General features: G+C 30.7%; 1 protein-coding gene across 4 annotated transcripts in view; it reads right to left on the bottom strand.

Annotated features, from left to right (window-relative positions):
* The window catches only part of LOC127281617 (glutamate receptor ionotropic, kainate 2-like), a 193326-nt gene that overhangs the window by 75672 nt on the left and 98170 nt on the right, over nucleotides 1-19484 (bottom strand). For all 4 annotated transcript variants that reach the window (XR_007843063.1, XR_007843062.1, XR_007843064.1 and 1 more), the window contains exons 9-11: nucleotides 12034-12135; nucleotides 10849-10950; nucleotides 7008-7211 (exon numbers count right to left, since the gene is read on the bottom strand). Coding sequence is in view for 1 of the 4 variants with exons in the window: in XM_051305416.1 (XP_051161373.1) it covers nucleotides 7008-7211; nucleotides 10849-10950; nucleotides 12034-12135 (408 nt within the window). In the remaining 3 variants the exon portion in view is untranslated. The remainder of the gene's footprint in view (nucleotides 1-7007; nucleotides 7212-10848; nucleotides 10951-12033; nucleotides 12136-19484) is intronic.

The following is a 19484-nucleotide window of genomic DNA, read 5'->3' as shown; positions in this document are numbered from 1 at the left end:
GTCAGAACCTAAATAGCCTCGCTAGTCTGGAAAATCTAGTCAGACCCAGATCTGGTGCTGGACTGAAGGTCTAAATAACTAAAAATTTTTATTTTGTAATTTCTACTCTGTGTCTAGCTATGCTGGTCTGGAAGATCTAACGATACCCAGCTCTGGTGCTAGGCAGAAGATACCTACAAATTTTTAATCTGTATTTTCTAGACTGTGTCTAGTGATGCTGGTCTGGAAAGTATAGCTAGACCCAGATCCGGTGCTGGCCAGAAGGTCTTCGCAGGGAGGAAATTCGCATAGTTAATGTATGTAAATACTATGACCATATAACATGAGTCATATTAAAAAAAGAAAAGCGATCGAGATAACAGATAAGGATCGAAAATGGAAGAGAAAATTAGATAATACACTCAAATGGAACGCGATTGACTGATTCTAAATATGTGCTAATGTGATACGAATAGGATAAATTAATTAATTAAATTAATTAATTGGAGGCATTATTCTCTTCAAGTCCGGCTCCTGACGAGCACTATTTACTGTGCCAGCTGACGATCTTATTTCATCAAATTATGATGTAAACTATTATCTGGGTAAATTTCAAGTGAGAGGAAATCACTGAAAAAATAATTTTTTTTACATGTTCCGGTGACGTATAATCCACCACTTTACAGCCAGCTGACGTTTTTATTTGTTTACATTATGATGTGAACTATCATCTGACAAAGTATCAATCGGGAGGAAATGACTGACAATAATTTTTTTTACCTATTTGGGAAGTGTACTTCTCTAACCCACCGCTGGTAATACACCTGATAGTCACGTAGCTTCATGATACAACTGCAACAATTATCACACAAATTATCGTCCGAGAGGAAATGACTGACCTAAATCTGTCGCTGGTTCTCGGAGTATAATATAATTTCAATGATTTAAAGGATACTTACAGTTGTAGAATATAAAAAGTTGGTAAAATTATAAAATCTGTAACAGTTCTATAGGAAAGAAAAGAATAAAGTTTTAAATGCAACTTCTTCAAAGATTTCTGGTTGGCGAGAAGAAAGATGAGAAAAACGTGTCATATCTCACAGACGCATAAAACTTTTCGACAAAATAGAGAAAGTCAGTCAATTGAAGTGATATGTCTCTATAGAGCGATTTTTGCTTACGCGAATGAAACAAAGTCTCATCTCTATTTTATTGTAGGAAACGTGTGAAGACAAAGTACTGAACAGAATTAAAGTTGTTGGGATCCAAAAAATATATTATTCTTTTTTTTATTTTACATTAGAAATTTTTTTGTCATAGGTTTTATTACAAAATAAAAAATTTAGAACAATAAAACTATGAAATGGGAATAACATTGAAAAATTGAAGCTTAAAATAATTTTGATTATTTAAAGTATTTAAATAATTTAAAATTAACGATGCAGATTAGCATAATGGTCTATAAAATATTATCATTTTAATGAAGAAACTATCAGTTTTAAAACAATAAATTTAAATTGCTTTATTGTCAATTTATTTTATTTCCTTTTACCTATTAAACACATTGAGTGCTTTCTTTGCTATTATTTCTTTTATAGAAAAAATGTCATGTGTTCCCAAGACGGTAAACTATCTGTCCTTCTTATACCTTATCTTACTGAAGTAAGCAATTATTTATAATATATATAAGAAGCTTAAAACAAAATTCCCGTAAAGTTAGTTAAATTTTTTTACATTGAAGTACACGTAGAAAAAAGTTTCTTGCATCAGAGAATTTTTTTGATTAGGGCTTAGGCAAAATAACCTGAAATGGCTAAGTAGGCTTTTACAGTACTTATACTGATTCATCAATTTTTAGAAATCTATTGTATGAGTCGATCTACATTTATGGAGCTAAATTCTTTTTTCTTTAAAATATAATTATTATAAATAGGATAAGTTATTTAATTTATAAATTCTCCGTAATTAAATAGTTTTTTTGATCCTAAAGGTAACTTTATTTTCAGGTATTGATTATAACAATTTGGAACTTTGGAAAAATGAATTTCCTGATTGTGGTGGACGTCGTCAGTCATCTATAAATATAGATTTAACAACCGATAAAATTTTTATACCTAAATCATTAAAATTAAAAGGTTACAACGTTCTTCCAAGTGCGATGAAATTAAGAAATAATGGTCACAGTGGTACGAGTACAATCTTTTGATTCAATATTTTTTTTAAATTAATGTGCTTGTGATATAGAAAATATTTTTTCTATTCTCTTTATCAAACTGTGACACAAATTTTTCATTTATTATAATTGAAAAATTACAGTGGAAATTTTAGCAAAATGGCCAGCAGGTAAAATGCCAAATGTATCAGGTGCACCTCTTAATGACTCGTATTTATTCCACAGTTTACACTTTCATTGGGGTCAATCGAATTCAGAAGGAGGTGAACATACATTTAATGGGCAACGCTAATATCTATAACCATATTTAAACAATTTTTCTTTAAGTGACAAAAAACTAATGTTGATATATAACTTTATTTTTTTATATTTCTTTTACATGTAGATTTGCTTTAGAAGGGCATTTAGTACATTATAAAAGCAGTTATGGATCACTTGAAAATCCTAAGCAAAAATCTGACGGCCTTGTAGTAATTGGTTTAATCTATCAGGTAAATGATTTTAAAGCAGTCAATGTATGTAAATACTACACTGTAAAAAATTTAGGCAGTTAACGGCACTAGGAGTTGGGAGTTCGATTATTTGAGTTAAAAATCAACTCGAAAAAGGAGTTAACCAAGAGTGGAAGGGAGTTCAGTATCAACTCTCTTTTGAGTTATTTTATAATGGAGGATCATATTCTCCAACTCGTGTAAGTAGTTAAAGTTGAACTCCCTAATCTGAACTCCCTTTGCTATAACTCCTCAATGGGTGGGACTTTTATAGCATCCCCTGGGGAGTTGAAATTCAACTCCTTTTTTTTACAGTATATGACTATATAACATGAGTCATATTGAAAAAATAAAAGCGAGCGAGATAACAGATAAGGATCGAAAATAAAAGAAAAAAATTAGATATGACACTCGAATAGAACGCGATTGACTGATTCTAAATATGTGCTAATGTGACGATTTTATTTTTTCATTAAATTATGATGTAAACTATTATCTGGTTAAGTATCAAGTGAAAGGAAATCATTTGCCACCAGTGACCTTCCGCCATTTTCTAGTCCTGCCTGTTATTAGATTCGTAACATTATGCCTAGCCTAGCATAAGTTTTAACCAACACATTTTCCCTTTATTTACGTTTTATTCTCCTAAGCTATTCTAGAAATTGAATTGCGGATTTCGTCATCGAACGATACTAAGTTTCGCGCACGCTAAAGATTGGTTAAGGATTAATCAAGGGACTAGACATCAGGATTTTATCTGATGTTCATGCCCGACGCGAAATACTGAGGATATAATTTCCACTAGATGTCACCTTGATCTAGGAAGGACCCTGAAATAGAGAATCAATCTTGTAGTTCTCAATTTCAGATGAAGCAGACGTAACTGCATTCATCTGGGATCGAGTCATAAAAAACAAGGAATAAGGCAGGTGATTTCCTCACGAAAGTACCTGTAGAAGAGTCTAGGAAGGCGAGGACGATCGGTGTCTCACGAAGGTAATACCAATATTCAATTCTTTAATTGACTACATTCAGAGAGAAGTACCTCTACTAAATATACCGAGTCTTAGAGGCGAGGAAGAATGACAATAGGTTCTCAAGAAGTTCACTAGGCACAAAAGTACCTATAGTCTAGTGTATGATCCTTTCTAGGTAGCTATATATTGTAGTAGGGGAGCCCATGATGCTAAATGGGGATTTACTCGAGCGTCGTCGGTACGATGATATTTTGTAGTTTGGATGATAAGGAGAATAAAAGGTTCTATAAAGTTTTCCCTTTCAGTGGTGCGTTAAGCGTATACAAATTTTCAAAAATGTAAAAAAACAATTACATGGAAATACTTGAGCGTGTCAGATATTAATATAGTTTTGAACTCCAACGTGTCTCTGTTACCAAAGGTATGTTCATCTGCCGGTTTGCGTGGTGCTCGTGGCAATCCGGGTGGATACAAAATAGAAAAAAAAATCTGTTCGAGCACGTCAGATATTAAGGGAGGATGTTAAATGAACCCCAAAAATGATCCCATTCAAAAGACTCACGTTTCGGAAGTGACATCAGGAGTTATGGGAATTTTGTTTCTAATTTCAATAACTTTTTCTAATAAAAAAAATTTGAATTGTAAAATATTTTTCGTTACTATTAAACTATACGTTTCACAAGGTAATCCGTTAAGGAAGATAACAATAGTTAGCTGTAAATGAGTATAAATTTTTCAGCAGACATTTTCTAATTTACAAATCCAATAAAGGGAAAAAATCTAAGATTCTAGAGATTCTGCAATATTTATTCTCTGCTCTCGCGATGATAATAATCCACACATAATACAGTCATGTATAGCTGGAAAATTAATGTGTTTGATGAGAACACAACCACAGAGTATGGTGAAAGAAAAATGCTTTTTTGCTAATAAAGCACAGAAGGCTATACCAAAGCTCCTCAGACTACAATATAGCATGATGTGATTAATTATATCATCAGTATTATTAACTGATCTTAATATACAGAATGGGTAGATGCTTCATCAGACTCCACATTTTGATGAACTCATTTCTCATTAATTTGTCATTTTTTTTTTTTAAAAAAATCCATAAAAACAAAATGATAAACTCTTATAAAGGCGATAAATTTCTATTTTATTTTTTAAAACAATAAGTTTGTTAAATCTTGGTATTTAAATAGGATTTTATTTCAATCTAATAATAATCTTTCAGTTCTTAATGTCACTTACTTAGCTCATGAAATTGTATTTCTTTAATTTAGTTAATTACAGTTTAATGACACTTTAAAACTTTCTTTTCATTCACACAATAAGGAACTTTTACTGGAAGCCTTAGTCAAAAATTAATCTAAGATAACTTAACGAGAGTTTCGTGAGTGTAATTTTTAATGTTCTCAAAGTTCTCCAACAAGGGAAGGGAGAGAAGGAGATCTATAATATAAAAAGCTTTTTATCTTTTTCAAAAGTTTCTTTCTTTTTTGTAATAATTTTTTTTTAGAGTGAAATAAATAAAAATTTTAAATTAATGCAATATCTTTACTTAAATCAGAAACCAATTTAGTGAGATGGTCATGTATATAGTTAAGCTATTCGGAAATTTCAATTTCCATTAGAGATTCCTAATTACTGATCGCTATCGATACCGGAGGCTTTGTAGAGTGATTCTACAACACAGAAATGTTGGTGTCGGAAACGCACTTGATTATCCATGTTGGTTTATTATTCGCGTATTTCGTTACCACCGAACAGCTTCTCGCGTGGTGCTATTGCAACACACATACAACGCACCATTTCCGAGTGGTACCGCCGGCGCCGCCGCCTCTCTCTATCTCTCAATGGAAACATCATTGACATTTGCATTGCAAAATTTGTGTCTCACTGAAACGGACCGTGTCACAGTGATTCGAATCGGACTCTCTAGAATACAGTGTGTCGATCTGAAATTCGAATTGAGTAAACGACCCTTAACGAAGAGACTCATACCAATTCAGGTTCACAAGGTCTTGGCACTTCGCTTTTGCCCCAATCCCAGAAGGGACAACAAAAAAAAACTACTTTTATTTTCTAGAAAGAAAACAATAAAAAGTTTATACAAAATTGAATTTGAAGGGGAATTGAAACTGAGAGAGAGAGAAATACAAACATATATAGAAATGTGCAATGCTCTGAATATTCATTGACATAAGAAGAAAAAAACAATGTAAACTAATTGGATAATTTAATAACATAATCTATACTTAAAAAGAGATGTTATAGCGTACATGTTTTATGATTCACACTACAATAAATAACAACAATAATAATTTATTAATAATTAATAATAAATAAATCCAAATAAAAAAAATGAAGACATAAATATATGTCATTAAAAAGAATTAGTTTTCTCTCAATTTTTTCTCATCAAAAAAAAAAAATTATCATGAATACTGAAAACACTGTAATCACTAACAAATAATTACAAACTGAATTCTCTATTTTTTCTCGCCACAAAAATTTTAATAAATACTGAAAACACTGTAATCACTTACAATGAATTACAAACTGACACAAAAATATACAACTTTTTCAGCAGTGCTAACATGTGCTTACCGTAACCAAATGTAAAGGCTCCTCTTCTCTGTCATGTTTATTCTATTTATGCACCTTTAATTCTACAAATGTTTCAATTAAAAATAATACTATTTAAATACAAATGACCTTCAAAAAAAATATAATTTATACATATGTTGTATAATAAAAAAATGTTTTCTTCACGCTGTGAGCAAAATTAAAAATACTATCCTATTCTCCACAAGTTTTTTAAGTAAAGAAGTATTAGTACGATATAGAGAACAAAACCTATTACTTCTATTTTATAGGAAAAAAATGATCATATAAGTTTGAATACGTCAATTAAACCAGCTTTACTCCATGTAAATCAAATAAGATCATTTTTATCAAAAGCGATTATTTTCAATCTTAAAATTGAATTTTAAATTAAATTCCCTTCGTTGCAGAAAGAGGGAGACTTTCTTTATTCTTTTTTTTTTTTTAAAGGAAAAAAAATGTCGACTATAATACTCGCAGTAAGTAATTTAGTTTCCGTCAGTATTTTCACGATACTCGAGTCTCGACATGAAAGTATTTTGAAGGTGCACGTATAGATTTTACGATTAGCGCGAGACTCCAAGTACATACTACCTGTGCGGTGATAAGCGTAACGACGTCAATAATTTTTGCTTCTTCCTCTTCTATTTCATCTTTCTTCTCTTTTTTTTAAAGTCTCTATTATAAAAGTTCTGCAGTCCTTCATCGCAGTTAGTTGTGATGAAAATAAAAAAAAAACAAAAGAGAAAAAATAAATAAAATTGAAGAAAGAATTGTTACCTTGTCCATCAGCTGGCGAACAATTCCATTCCATTCCCCAGTCTCGTAATCGTAAACTCCGTACTTGCCATCCGGGACGAGTTCGATCCTGTAAGTGAAGCCGACCAGCTCTGCTATGTTTCTGAGTAAGTCAATGCAGAAACCCTCGTAACGCTCGTTACCACTGAAATTTCCTCCGCTCTTCAGCATTACGTATGGTTGTTCCTATGGGGATAATAAAATGAACTTCTCTATAGTCTATAGCCTCACAAGAGTGATAAGTACGCAATCGTTTTGCAACGAATCACGAGCATCGTTGCCCCGAACCATTGTAGAAAAGAGTGATATATATATATATATATATATATATATATATATATAAAGAAGAACAAAAATCACATTAACCAACTTTTTTATATACTCTCAGGTTGAAATAAACTGCTTAAGTAAGAATAAATTTGAATTCGTTGAATTCGAGTTTATAAAATAATTCGAATCATCTTTGGAATAATATAAAATGAAAGTGTTCATAAAAAAATTTTCATAGTTAAAAATTTTCAACTTATTAATAAAATTTAAAATTGTTGCCATCAAAAGCTACAAAATGTGAATCAGAGTATCTGTAAAAAGTTTTATAAAAAAATTAGATAAAATTAGAAACCACTGTAAAGTTAAAGTATATATAAATTTTTGTATTTCATGAACACTTTCCATCTTTATTGAAATTTTTATATTTTCTTTAAGATGCAATCTTATCAGTAATGGATAATAATTAATTTAAGCTAGTTTTATTTTCAATGATCGCTATTGATGTGTAAATAGAATTTGTTAAAAAGAAGTAAATTAAATGAAGTATTAGAATTTGCATAAAAAGTCAAAATATTTACAAACCATTACAAGTGTTGTTCAATATTCTAATATTTAAAAGCCAATTATTTTTATAGGTGAGTGGTAAAAGGTTTGCTAATAGATTAATCGATGCGTTTTTAAAGCGTGTGTAATGGATTGCACAGTAAAAAAACCTGAACTCAAAATGATCCCCATACAATCATAGAGATAATATAAATAGAGTGGAGATGGTCTGTATAGAGGCGTCCGTTTGATAGAAAGAGAACGCGATTTTAGCACCAGTAGGTGTCTCTCTTGCGCTGGTGCTTATTGAAGGACAGATACTGGTGTTAAATCTTTCTTCTCTTTCCAACCCATTCTGTTTATGTCAGGACACTTCCCTCTTACGCAGCCGCCTATACCTTGTCTACTCTATTTATATTATCTCTATGCATACAATACTCATGAGGGAAATGTAAAGCTTGAAATCATTTTATAGGTAGGGGAGCGTCAGTATAGTCGGGCCACCTTTACAGTTGGGCCAGTACTGTGTTTAAAGCCCTTTCACATTAGCGCCATCTACCCTTGCATGCAAATACTTACTAGCGATGGTAATAAACTTTTTACGTCATTTGTAGCAAGTCTCAGTGAAATGCGCAATTCGTATAAACGTGTTTTGTAAAAGTGCGCTCAAGATTAAAAGGAAAACTTGTTTGTGGTGTCCGAAAAAATGAATTGAACAAAAGAAGAAGATGCAAACAATAAAGTAAGTTGACTAAGTTTGTTCGTTTGAGTGTTCTTTAAAAATGTGGTGCCTTATTTGATGTTTGTATCTTGCGTTTGTTTGTCTGTAATAAAAAAGTAAAACGACGTGATAGTGATGGTTGGGCCAATAAATGTAGTGTTAGTTGGGCTACTTAAAATTTTGCAGTTACGATACGTCCTGACATCATAAATTCATTTTTCGACGTAGCGATGTGTCAAAAACGTCGTTTACCAGTGAAAAAACAAAGATTTACGTTTTAGAAACGTTCCTAAAACGATTCATAACGTCTTATTTCGAGTCTACTGCAATAACGCATTATAAATGTTTCGTGTTCTGAAAACGTTTTGGAGGCGTTCATTAATTTAAATGAGATTTTTTTGAAATTTGTACCTCCTCCACTTTTGTGAGATTTTTTGGGACCTCTCCTCTCCCCCTCTCTTGAGACGCTTTTAATACATTATTTTGACATACATGAAACGTTTTAGGAACGTTTCTTTAAAGTGAATCTAGACTTTATTGGAAAAATTTAAATATTATTAATTTTTGTCATTCTTCTTGAATTTTCAGACCAACTTCGAGAAGAAAGAGAAAAATCAACAGCGGGAATTTTTATTTGCTTGACGTAGTACAAACATAAACTTTATTGCGCGAAAAATACTATTTTAACAAATGCCAGTTCACATAGACGGTGGCGCCTTTAATTAGGGTAAAATTTGTTGCAGGCAAATATTATACAGATTTAGAAATGAAAATAATACTATGTTTCTTCTGTGGCGGGCCTTTTTTAACCATTTTTTTTTCATATAACATTGATTTTGTACGGTGGCCCAACCGTGAAGCCCTGTTCCGACCGTAATTTTTTGAAATGCCTATAACTTTTACACTTTTGGTCCAATCATTTTCTGTTATTCAGAAAAAGTGTTGCACTTGAAAAGATCTTTTCAATCATACGTGAGAAAATCCGAAATTCAGTTTAGAACGGAAGTTATTTCCACAAGTCAAAACGTGGCCTAACCGTACAGACTTTCCCCTACTTTTTGAAACGGAAAGTATGACCTCCACAACTTTTTATAACTTGACAGATTTTCTTTTTACAAACTCTCTGAATCATTTTAATATTCAATCAATTAGAGAATTTAAATCCAATTACTGTTTTATAGAATCTCTTAAGCATTTTATATTGACTTGAGAGTGTATTATAAATATAAAATTTTTTACTTTATATATTATAAAATATTTATCTTAAAATCCATAAAATTGTCAAACCAAAAATGTATTACATCAAAGAAAAAGCTATCATTTTTGCTTTCCATAAATATTAAATTTTTTATTGAAAGTATAAAATAAGAAAGTAAAACGTGAAATACGTAGTTAATATTTAGAGGCTGTATATTGGAAAGTATGAAAAAACATATAGACTTTTAATAAGTTTGCAACATTTTTTCTTTTAAAACATTTTTTTTTAATGAAATTATGAAGATAAGCTTTCTAAAAAATGGACAATTTAAAATTTAATTAAGAAATAATAATATGTGGATCTTTTTTGTTATACAAGAATATTTTACATTAAACAATTCTGTCCAATAAAATTTAAACTATTACTTCAATTCATGTTTATAGAAATTGAATTCGTCTTCTGTTTATTTTTGTTCTCTGTATTAATGTCATACTTTCTTCTTATAAATATCAAATATTGATGTTTGCAATTTTCTAAATGGCACTGTTTTAAAAGATATTAAAAATTTTATATTTATAAAAATTCTTACAAGTATAACAAAATTTGCTTTAAATTTATAATCAAATGTTCAATCATTCAAAAAAGAATATTCTTTTACGGTATACTTATTTAATTTTTTTTTTTCAAAATAAAACTAGGAAAAAATAAATTTTTTACAATTCTATTCTTTACCCTAAGGTCGAAATTTCTTATACGCCATAACTTTTTTTTATTCCAACGCCTTTTAAAGGGTAAGAAAATATTTCTATTCTTTTCCCTTGGATTTCAAGATCTTTTTACGTCTATACATTCAGAGTGAAAATCTCGCTAAAATAAGAAAAAAAAATGAAGTTGAGCGCAATACTGTGAACAAAAACATGACTTTTGGGTATATGGGAGTTCTCTGCTTTTTTAATTCAAATAAAGTAAATTTTACAAAATAAAAAACAGTAATTTCAAAAGTTTAAAAATACATGTCTTTTTATGTGTTAAATAAATGTTTAAATTTAAAATCAAGTTATATTTTTATTAGATAAAATAAATTATCTCACCAAAATTGTAATAACCACCAACGTAACGTTTGTAAGTCCTGGTTCAAAAAAGGCTGAAGCGTCCGTGATATTGATACCAATACTAGGTTGCCATTCACCAACCTGAAACAGTATTTAATTGGTAAGAGTTTTCTTTAATATATTAAATATAAGGAAATATTTTACAATTTAATACTCCTCAATGTTTGTAAAACTTTTAACTAATTGTCATGGGCTGTCATCATTTAAAACTTTCATCAGACTTATATTTCTAAAGTGTTAAATATTTTACAAAAATAAATAAGTGAAAGAAAGAAAGTAAAAGTGATGAAATTGAACGGCAGAATCAAATGTGACAGTCCCCGAGAGAAGGGACCTTAGCTCATCAGAGGTCAATATTGAGTTTTATATGGTAAATGATAGATTTTGAATTGCTTTTTCACATGCAAAAGTCAAAAACTGATTAGGATAATTGCTTTTGACACAATAACATTTTGAAGATGGGTATGTCAAGCGCATTTCGAGGCGGATTGTGGCACTCAAGAAATCAGCCCCACTACTTTACTTACACAACTATACTCTCGCGTACGTGAGCTTCGTGTACGTGAGACCCGAAGATACACGAAGTAGACGAAGCTCACGTATACAGAAATACAACGTTGTGTTAGTGTGGTGGGGGAACTTTTCAGAAGTTCCGCCCCACTCTTCGAGTTCCACGTTTCTGCTTCTTCTTCAAACGCTTGCCCTGTGAAATTCGTTTTGGTGAGCTAAGGTCCCTTCTCTCGGGGACTGTCACAAATGATGTTATTGCAAATAAAATAATAATAACCTTCTACTTACAAAAAGTTCGATGTGTACATCGGCAAGGTTGAACTAGAACTGCACCGAAAACGAATTATAACTACAACTAAATTAAAAGTGCAAACAAACGACAACCAGCAATTTAGGGCCTCAGGTAACAGCCGCGCTTGTCGGATAGCAATAAAAAGAAAGGCAGACTCTATTGTTTCATAAACTACGGAAAAGCAAAAGAAAGGTTTGGAAACTGGTCATAATAAATCTTTTTTAACTATAAAAGGAACTTTACATAAAAAAATTTAAAAATATTTGTCATTAAATATTTACTTATAAACCTAATAACCAAATCTGACACACAATCAACATAATCTATTTTTCTCAGATAATAATAAAAAAGAGTTTACTTACTTTCACCAGGGCATGTTGTTTGAGTTTCAAAAGATCTAATTTAAATTGTATCCTCTGCCCTTCCTTAAATTCTATAGGCCCTGAAATTCCTTTAATCTCCACCTGAAACATTTTTATGGGTGATTAAATTTAAAATTTTGTTTTTACCAAATACAAATATTGACTTGTCAATGTTGGAATTCGAGGTTGAATAATTTTTTTTTGGTTGGCTAAAACTAATTGACTAAAAGAACATTGATTTATAAATTAGTTCCTCCAGATTTTTGGGCAGGATAGAGAATTGCAATTTTAATCACCCTTATAACAATCATAATTAATATATAATTATACGAAAAATATAAATTTAAGGAATTGTAACAAGTTTTTGAGTTAGGCACTATATATTTATATTTTTAACCCCAAATTTATAACAAGGCATGTTTGATACAATCTTGGTATTTAAAAGTATACTTTTACTATATTCACTACAATTTGAACGCTCAATATTTTAACTTTTATTTTCAAAAACAAGTTTGTAAAACCAAAAAAAAAAAATACAAATATTTTTTCACGACACAACAATAACATGTTGGTGGTCAGAGTAATTGTAAGTTTCTAAATCGCTTGTGGTCATACAAAGATGTGGAATAATACTCGTTTCTTGTTGCGTACAAATACACTGTCATCTCTTCCCAAGAGGTTCCCTCGCACGCGTTTAGAATGTGAGAGGTTGGCTGGCTTAACAGACGGTGACTTCACTGTTTTACGGATTTATCTTGGGACCGCTTTTACGTGACTGAATTCTCACAGCAAGTAAAGTGTCGTAAAACGCTTTATGCCCTTCTTCAGTCGTCTCCTATATTCCATTATTTGTCTCTCTCTTTTTTTTTTGTAAAAAACAAAGTAGTCAACTTCCATGACTTTATTATTTTTTTTCTTCACGTATATATTGTTATCCGTAATTGGTGCACAAAGTAATTTGGTTTAAAATTACATTTCTGTATGATATTTTGTTAATTAAGAATATTGTAGCATTTTTTAAAAATATTCTTTTTAAGAGAAAAATAAATTTTGTTATGCTCTTAATTTTTGACGAAACTGTCAACGCTATTTTATTTTAGATATCATTTTGAAAATATATCATTTTTTTAACCGTAAATAACGAAAAGCACTAATTAGCGACAATCGCTGTCTGTAATTGCGTTGTCTTCACTGCAGTCATCGTCATTATCAAGTATTGTACAATTTTTTAAAATTCTTTATTAATAAAGGATGATAGCATTCTTTTAATTATTAATTTACAAATGTTCTAAGTTTGGAGATACAGTCCGATTAATAGTGGTATATTTCTTAGAAGAAATCTTGTAAATAGAATCATCAGGTGTGAGTATAAGTTTTCCAGATGTTAATCTTTATTGCAATGGGAAATAGATAGGCTTAAATAGAGAAGAGTGAAGAAATATAGAGGGATTTAAATCAATTTAATCTGTAATACTGATTGAACTTGTACTCGTTTAAAGGAGGGAACACCAATTGTAAAGCGAGGAAAGGTCTTTTTCAAGAATTGTTTCTTAATAAACCATAAAGGTATTTTGTAATTATTTATTATCTGAAAGTACATATCTAGAACTTAAATTAACAACAAAATTTTTATCACACCGACTATGAAAATGTCATTTTTCTTTAAGAATTAGTTATTAGATCATCCCAATGATTGTAGTAAAACAACAAATTTACAATTTTATCATTTTAGTTTTTTTGATTTTATCATTTGCTTTAGACAATCATTTTCCTATATGCAAATTATAACGTAGATTTTAATTTATTATTGATTTTATTTTAATTAATTTTTATTTATAACTTTGATTTTTAAGGATGAGATAAATGAACTTTATTTTAATTATTTTATTACTATCTTTTTAATTCAATCTACGTTATCCATAATTTTTAATTATTAATTTGACAAGACACCAATTTATTTTATGGAAAATAACTAATCCTAAAGAAATAGTTAAATAACCCGACAAGTATTATTATTTATTAATAATCATTTTGAATTTTGAAAATTTAAGAAAGTGGCAGAAGGCCGAATAACAAAGATTCAGATTTATTTATTTATTAAATAATAATGTCTAAAGGCCAAAAATACAAGATTCAAGTGTAATTAATTTGAAATTTACAATTTTGATAATAATGAGATCGACTCAGAAGGAAACGAACTTCAATTAAATGATTGTAAATTACCGTCAAGTTGACAATGCAATGACGCCTAGTCCAAATATTACTCTTTACATTTTTAATTATTTCACAAGAAATAGAAGAACAACTTTACTTTACGAATTTTAAATGATAAACAACATTTATTAATATTCACTTCAAAATTTAGAAAAAGATCAAATTCAGCAGAATGACGAAAGACTAGATTCATAATTTTATATTATTAATTATGAATTTGAATAATAATATTAATGAAATCGATTCGGAAGGAAAATAACGCTAAAATAAATAATTGGGACTCATAGTTCGAATTTAAATGATGACGGCGACGATCATCGCCTTATGTGAATTTTACACTTTACATTTTGAAATATTTCACCAAAAAAGAATGACACTAACTCGACGAGCACCAGGATGAGAATGAGAGTAAAATGGCCGACGAGTCAAACTCGAAAACGTCGCTAATCAGAGGCCTCTTTTCTCGGTGTCAATTAGATCAATTAATATTCAACAATATAATATCCGCGACCTATAATCGATACGCGGTCGTTGGTAATGTAGATACCTGCACTATCCCATGTTAAATTGATTGATGTGAGAAGTCCATAGGAAATTTGCTGCCAATAATAGTTTGACAGATCGTCAACAAAACAGCTCTTTCGTCTTCCTGGTGTTCTTGAATATTCGGGACTCTTATCCAAATATATACACCACGAAGCTCTGCCCTTGATGACTTTTAATTTCAATAATAGATAGTGATGTCCTGGACGCCCACTTGGAAAGATTCCCCGGAAAGTGCTCCCTGGAGGTTCGATCACAATTCCGTCGGAATTCCATCGGAGTTCCAAAGAATTTCCGATGGGATTCCGACGGAATTACGTTCAAAGTTCCGGCGGAATTCTGATAGAACCTTCAGGGTCACTTTCCGGGGAATCTTTCCAAGTAGGCGTCTTTATAATTATTTGTCGAGAATCCTCAATGCCTCGTGAGAGTTTTCATAACAGAACGAGGACAAATCAGAACCAAATTTATTTATTACAGGTCGACTATTAATCTGACGACTTTGGCAAGTTGGTTTGTTAATACATGAATTTAATTATTTAAAGAAAATGAAGTGAGTATCATAAGTAAAAAATTTTTTATAATTTATAACATTTTACAGCCATTATGGCTGGATTTCCATCCTGGTGTCGTTTATCTACAAAATTTATTATAATTTATTATTTTAAATCATTTGTACGCGACATAAAGTCCGCGTTACAAAATGTACAATGATTTTTTTTATATAATCATTAGTGATAAATTCTAAAAATTATTTCTCGACAAGAATGTTCATTGTATTTTTTGAATATGAAATTTAAAAAAAAAACCGTCGTGAATAGGAACGCATAATCGTTTCTCGTTTACATTTTGAAGTAAACGACGCGATCGAACCTAAGTGGGTTCTCCATAGAACGACCATTGCCCCCTGCGACGACATCCAAGAGCCGCGGGAACTGGGATTGCCAATGTATAACCAAGTTAGTTACCAGTCTCTAATGGGCATTTCGACGTACTGCTAAATCCTTGTGTTAAATTACGGCTCCACCAAAATAGCTTAATTGAACCGAACGAGAAGTAATTGCTATGGAAAACGTACGACAGATCTCCTAGGAGAGTAAGTAGTTATAGTCAGCGTTTCATCGGGCTTTCGCTTGCTCTCACTGCTGTAGAACGAGAAATTCCACTGAGACTTTCCATCTTCTTCTCAGAGAGAAGGAAAGTTATCGAAAGTACACGATTCATATTGCTTTCACTTTTGGTGAACATTCTTAAAATCAAATAGTTACAATCATTATCTAAATTTTAATCATAGTTAGAATATTCTGAATATCCAGAATAGATTTTAGAAAATCTCATTAGAAGATAAGATCCCATATGCTATAGGATCATACCATAGCGGAATAATTGTAATAGAATCACCGATTATAATTCAAGATTTATCATAAAGTTATTGTGTTCTTTTATATGAATTGTTTTATTAATATTGTGAACAAATTGAATGAGAAAATTATTGGATTATTGCAAATAATAATTTCGAGTGGCAAGGATCTAAATTTTTTTAACTTCTAGATTTGTATGATATCATCAGTAGTCTTACCCGCGTATTTAAAATTATTTAATAAAATAAATTAATTTTGGATTTATTACAATTTATGGCTATGGGAAATTGATGAAGTATTTAGTACATTAAATCAAGGGCAAACCTCTGAATATCTACTGTTTCTGTGTATAACATTGGCAAGCCAAGTAGATTTTTCCTCCCACTCTTATTCAATGACTCATCAAATTTTACAATCCCCTAAAGAAATTGTACGTTTGTAATATATGTATTAATGTGTAAGTCTTCAATTAAAGGGAAATAAATTAATAAAATAAATTATTAATCAAAGCAAGACAAAATTAATGAAGAAAGAGAATAAATTATTTTTGGCGAATGAGAAGAGTTCATAAAAAAGCTGCGCATAGGGAGAAAATGAATTTCTTTTCACAAGGTAAGAGATGAACGTTGCTCAACTTTCTGCGGCGCTAATTAGGCATGCGAGGGGAAGATTTTACAAACTTCTTGAGCCTTTGTCTTTGGCTAAGTAAGCACTTCTTATAATCCAGCATTTACACCAGTTTAAAGTTAACACCCAGTTGTGCACGCGAGGAAGTGAGGAAGTCGTCCTTGGTTTCCCGGGTATTTGGTAAAGCAAGTTCTCCCTAACTAGGACAGAGAGAGAGAGAGAGAGACCCGTCTCTTAATTTATGGCCTTAGTTGTAATCCGAGTTTCAATTTGGGTGACTCTCTCTCTTACTCGTCTTCTTCCTCTTTCGCACCCACTCATTCATTCTCTCTATCTCATTCTATTTCTCTACTTCACATCATGCGGATACATAACATACACAGATAGATCGTCCTACACTATAATTTATTACTCTTTGCCTCAAAATGTTTACGGGAGACAATTAAGTGATGTAAAAATAAAAGAAAACTCACAATAATTAACTTAACTGCAAGCAAAATAACTTTTAAGTATATAATTCTAGTTTATATATATATATAAAAAAATTTTGTAACAACAAAAAAAAACCCTTTATGTTCAACAGGACAAATTGAAATTTAATTTAATTTTTCGTTGATTGTATAGGTCAATTTATCGGGAATTATCTCTTAAACAGGGATTTGAAATTGTAGAATAAAAAAGAGAATATACGATTTATAGTACGTGTGTAAACATTGAAATGTATTAAATACCGAGAGCAAAGTGGCATCCTGTCATTTGTATCGGTTTTAAAATTCCATTGAACAGCAATTTCCTCATTGTATAGCAGCTTTCGCAAATATAATTGAAAATATCACTTAGCTTTATGGTTTCATTTGACCTGAAAGTTGATTTATAACTCTTTTTGCCCAACTATAAATGAAATTGCTTGTAACATTATTTTTGATTAAATAAAATTAGTGCGGAAATGTTTTATTAATTTTCTAATAAGCAAACAATTCTATTCATTAAATATATTAGCCTATCTGATAAAACTAAATTAATTAAAATTGTATAATAAAATAATAATTTATAAAGTTTTTGACAATAGCAACAAATTGAATTAGAATCTATTTACAAAATCTACATTGTTAAACGTGAATGACAAATTTCCATTATTTAATTATTTAACTTTAAACAATAAATATAATTTCCAAATAGTTATTTGATTAACGTTTTTATATGTAATTGATACGACTTACTCACTGCGGATAGGAAAGTTTGTTAATTGGTGATGTTTATATGATCTTCAATTAGAACGATGTTTATCAGATTCATTTCTTTGTAGTCAAGTCATTCACTACGTGATTATTTCTGACAAATTCATTTACCATGTGATACTTAACGATAACTTAATTTTCGAAATTATATGTTATTCCAGCGAAATAAACTTTTATTACGTTCCAGTCGATCGTTTCAAAAGTCACTGACTTTTCCGTTCCTCTTAGTCTGCTTTGATATCGCCTTCGCAAATTTCCCCATCTCCCTCCATTAAGGGATTTTGGCCTTGCTAATTGCTTGGATCCGTAATAGACATAGAAACAGAAAATACTGCTTATCGTCGTGAAATGTTTTATTTCAGCTGATGGTAAAATTACTGGAAAGCTTGGAATTTCTGTGATCGTAATACAGATCTCACATACAACTCCCGAATCGTCCGGCTTCCTCAAGTCCTTCAGCGCGATCACGTTTAGTTTACTTCATTAAAATTCGTCTAATGATGCTAGTAACTTTACTAAGACATCGAATCCTTTCAACCAAACAAGGCAAATCAATGAGAAAATAATTTTTCAAATATTGCATACAGTTTACATTTTGTAAAACATTTGAATTAAAATTAACTTTAATGGACGATTATAGCCAATAAATAATTGTTATTAAAGAATTGTGGAAGAGCGATAAGGGGATAGAAGAACTATGTATATTGGAAATTCTTGATTTTTGGAATAGTGTCATCGGATAGCAGTAAGTATGATATTAACTGTAGTTGAAACATTTATCTTGGCGCAATGCCCAGTGGTAGAAAAATGCGCGGTTCTCTGACCATAGAGAGAATTTGCTTGATTTTTAGACAGTGCTATATTCACGGAAGCGCGACTTCCCTTAACCATTGCGCCGCCGCCGCTGTTGTATTATTTATGTGACGCAACTATTTATGATTTCACTTTGCAATGCTAATGACAGCTGCTTGCATTTAGGCGCCATTTGGAATCCTGCCAGAAATCGTATCTCATTTCGGCAACCTATTAGCAATCCCATCACGTAGAGTCGATATTCCGTTTTGGGTGCTTCCACCTTAATGTGATATATTTCAGAATAAAAGGTCAAGATATGGGGGCAACTTCTTTTAGTTTTATGGTGAGAATGAATTTGTACTTATTTATAATTTTTTACTATTACTCAATAGTAGTGTTATAATTTTAAAAATCTTCTTTTTGATACATTTAATTAGAAATGAAAATTAACATTTACGATTTAGGGATCAATTGAAATCGAACTTAAAGTAAATTAAAGTGATGAATTTATCGAAACAAATACGCAAAAGAGAAGTATTTTAAATATATGTTAAGATGAGGATTAATCTGTTTTTAATTTAAACAAATGTCAAACTTTCAAAACGTATAAAAAACTCAATTAATCAATGTTAAATTGTCGAGAATTACAGTATATGGGTGTATAGTTAATTGC

Source organism: Leptopilina boulardi, unplaced genomic scaffold (genome assembly GCF_019393585.1).
Source record: "Leptopilina boulardi isolate dan_hultmark-lab unplaced genomic scaffold, ZJU_Lbou_2.1 LbouV2_273, whole genome shotgun sequence".
In the NCBI taxonomy this organism is placed as follows: Eukaryota; Metazoa; Arthropoda; class Insecta; order Hymenoptera; family Figitidae; genus Leptopilina; species Leptopilina boulardi.
Note: the sequence above shows the minus strand (reverse complement) of the source record. Positions and strands in the feature narration are given on the sequence as shown.